The sequence below is a fragment of the Galeopterus variegatus genome, unplaced genomic scaffold (assembly GCF_000696425.1).
Source record: "Galeopterus variegatus unplaced genomic scaffold, G_variegatus-3.0.2 Scaffold174, whole genome shotgun sequence".
In the NCBI taxonomy this organism is placed as follows: Eukaryota; Metazoa; Chordata; class Mammalia; order Dermoptera; family Cynocephalidae; genus Galeopterus; species Galeopterus variegatus.
In genome coordinates, this window is record NW_007726285.1 from 830,283 (window position 1) to 831,007 (window position 725).

A 725-nucleotide genomic window follows, 5' to 3' on the forward strand; every position below is an offset into this window, starting at 1 on the left:
TTTTTTTAGGATGTTGGCATGACTTAATAAAAGTAAACCAGTACCCAGCTTCATTGAGAGGCCTGACAGCATCATCAATTGAATATTGGAGAAAGAGCAGGTATAGCTCCTCCAAGACCTTCTCCGGGTCAGCAGAAATGTTGATGGTGGGCTTGTTTTCTTCCTCTGCTGCAAGGTGCAAGCCAGATCATAACTGGCCTCACCAGTGGCTGCAGGCAGAAGCAGGCATCCATGACAGGAATCACCATCACATTGGTGGTGGTGTTGGGCAGACCTTATTTTGGTAGAATTCCAGTGTTTTCAAAGCAGGTGCTCTTTCTACAAAAACAGATCTATACTATCAGGTGGATTTTCTAGACAGACTAGTGAAATATGCCCCCTTAATTTTATCCTTGTCACGTGGAAATCTCCATTGACAAAGAAAGCAAAACCAAAGAATACAAAAACTTCTTGTGCTTTCTTTTCTTTGTTTTTTTTTTTAACTGAGGCACTCTGAGTACTGTCCGTCTTTAACATCTCAGCATCACCATGTACACTAAGACTCTGATGTACAAACAACACCCCTGTTTCTCTCAACCCGTTTTTCCAGATAAACATTGAGGATCTTGAAGATGATCCTGTGGTGAATGGGGAGCGGTCTGACTGTATGCTCACAGACACTGCAGCTCCAGGGCACAAAGGAAGGGCTCAGCGTGGAAATACAGAGACCAAGAGGGATGGAGATG

At 43.7% G+C, this 725-nt stretch overlaps 1 protein-coding gene across 1 annotated transcript in view; it reads left to right on the forward strand.

The window, feature by feature from the left end:
- Positions 1-725, forward strand: part of TCF25 (transcription factor 25 (basic helix-loop-helix)) — a 44,355-nt gene that overhangs the window by 17,318 nt on the left and 26,312 nt on the right. The window contains 1 exon segment of the mRNA XM_008563488.1: positions 590-722. Coding sequence (XP_008561710.1) covers positions 590-722 — 133 coding nt within the window.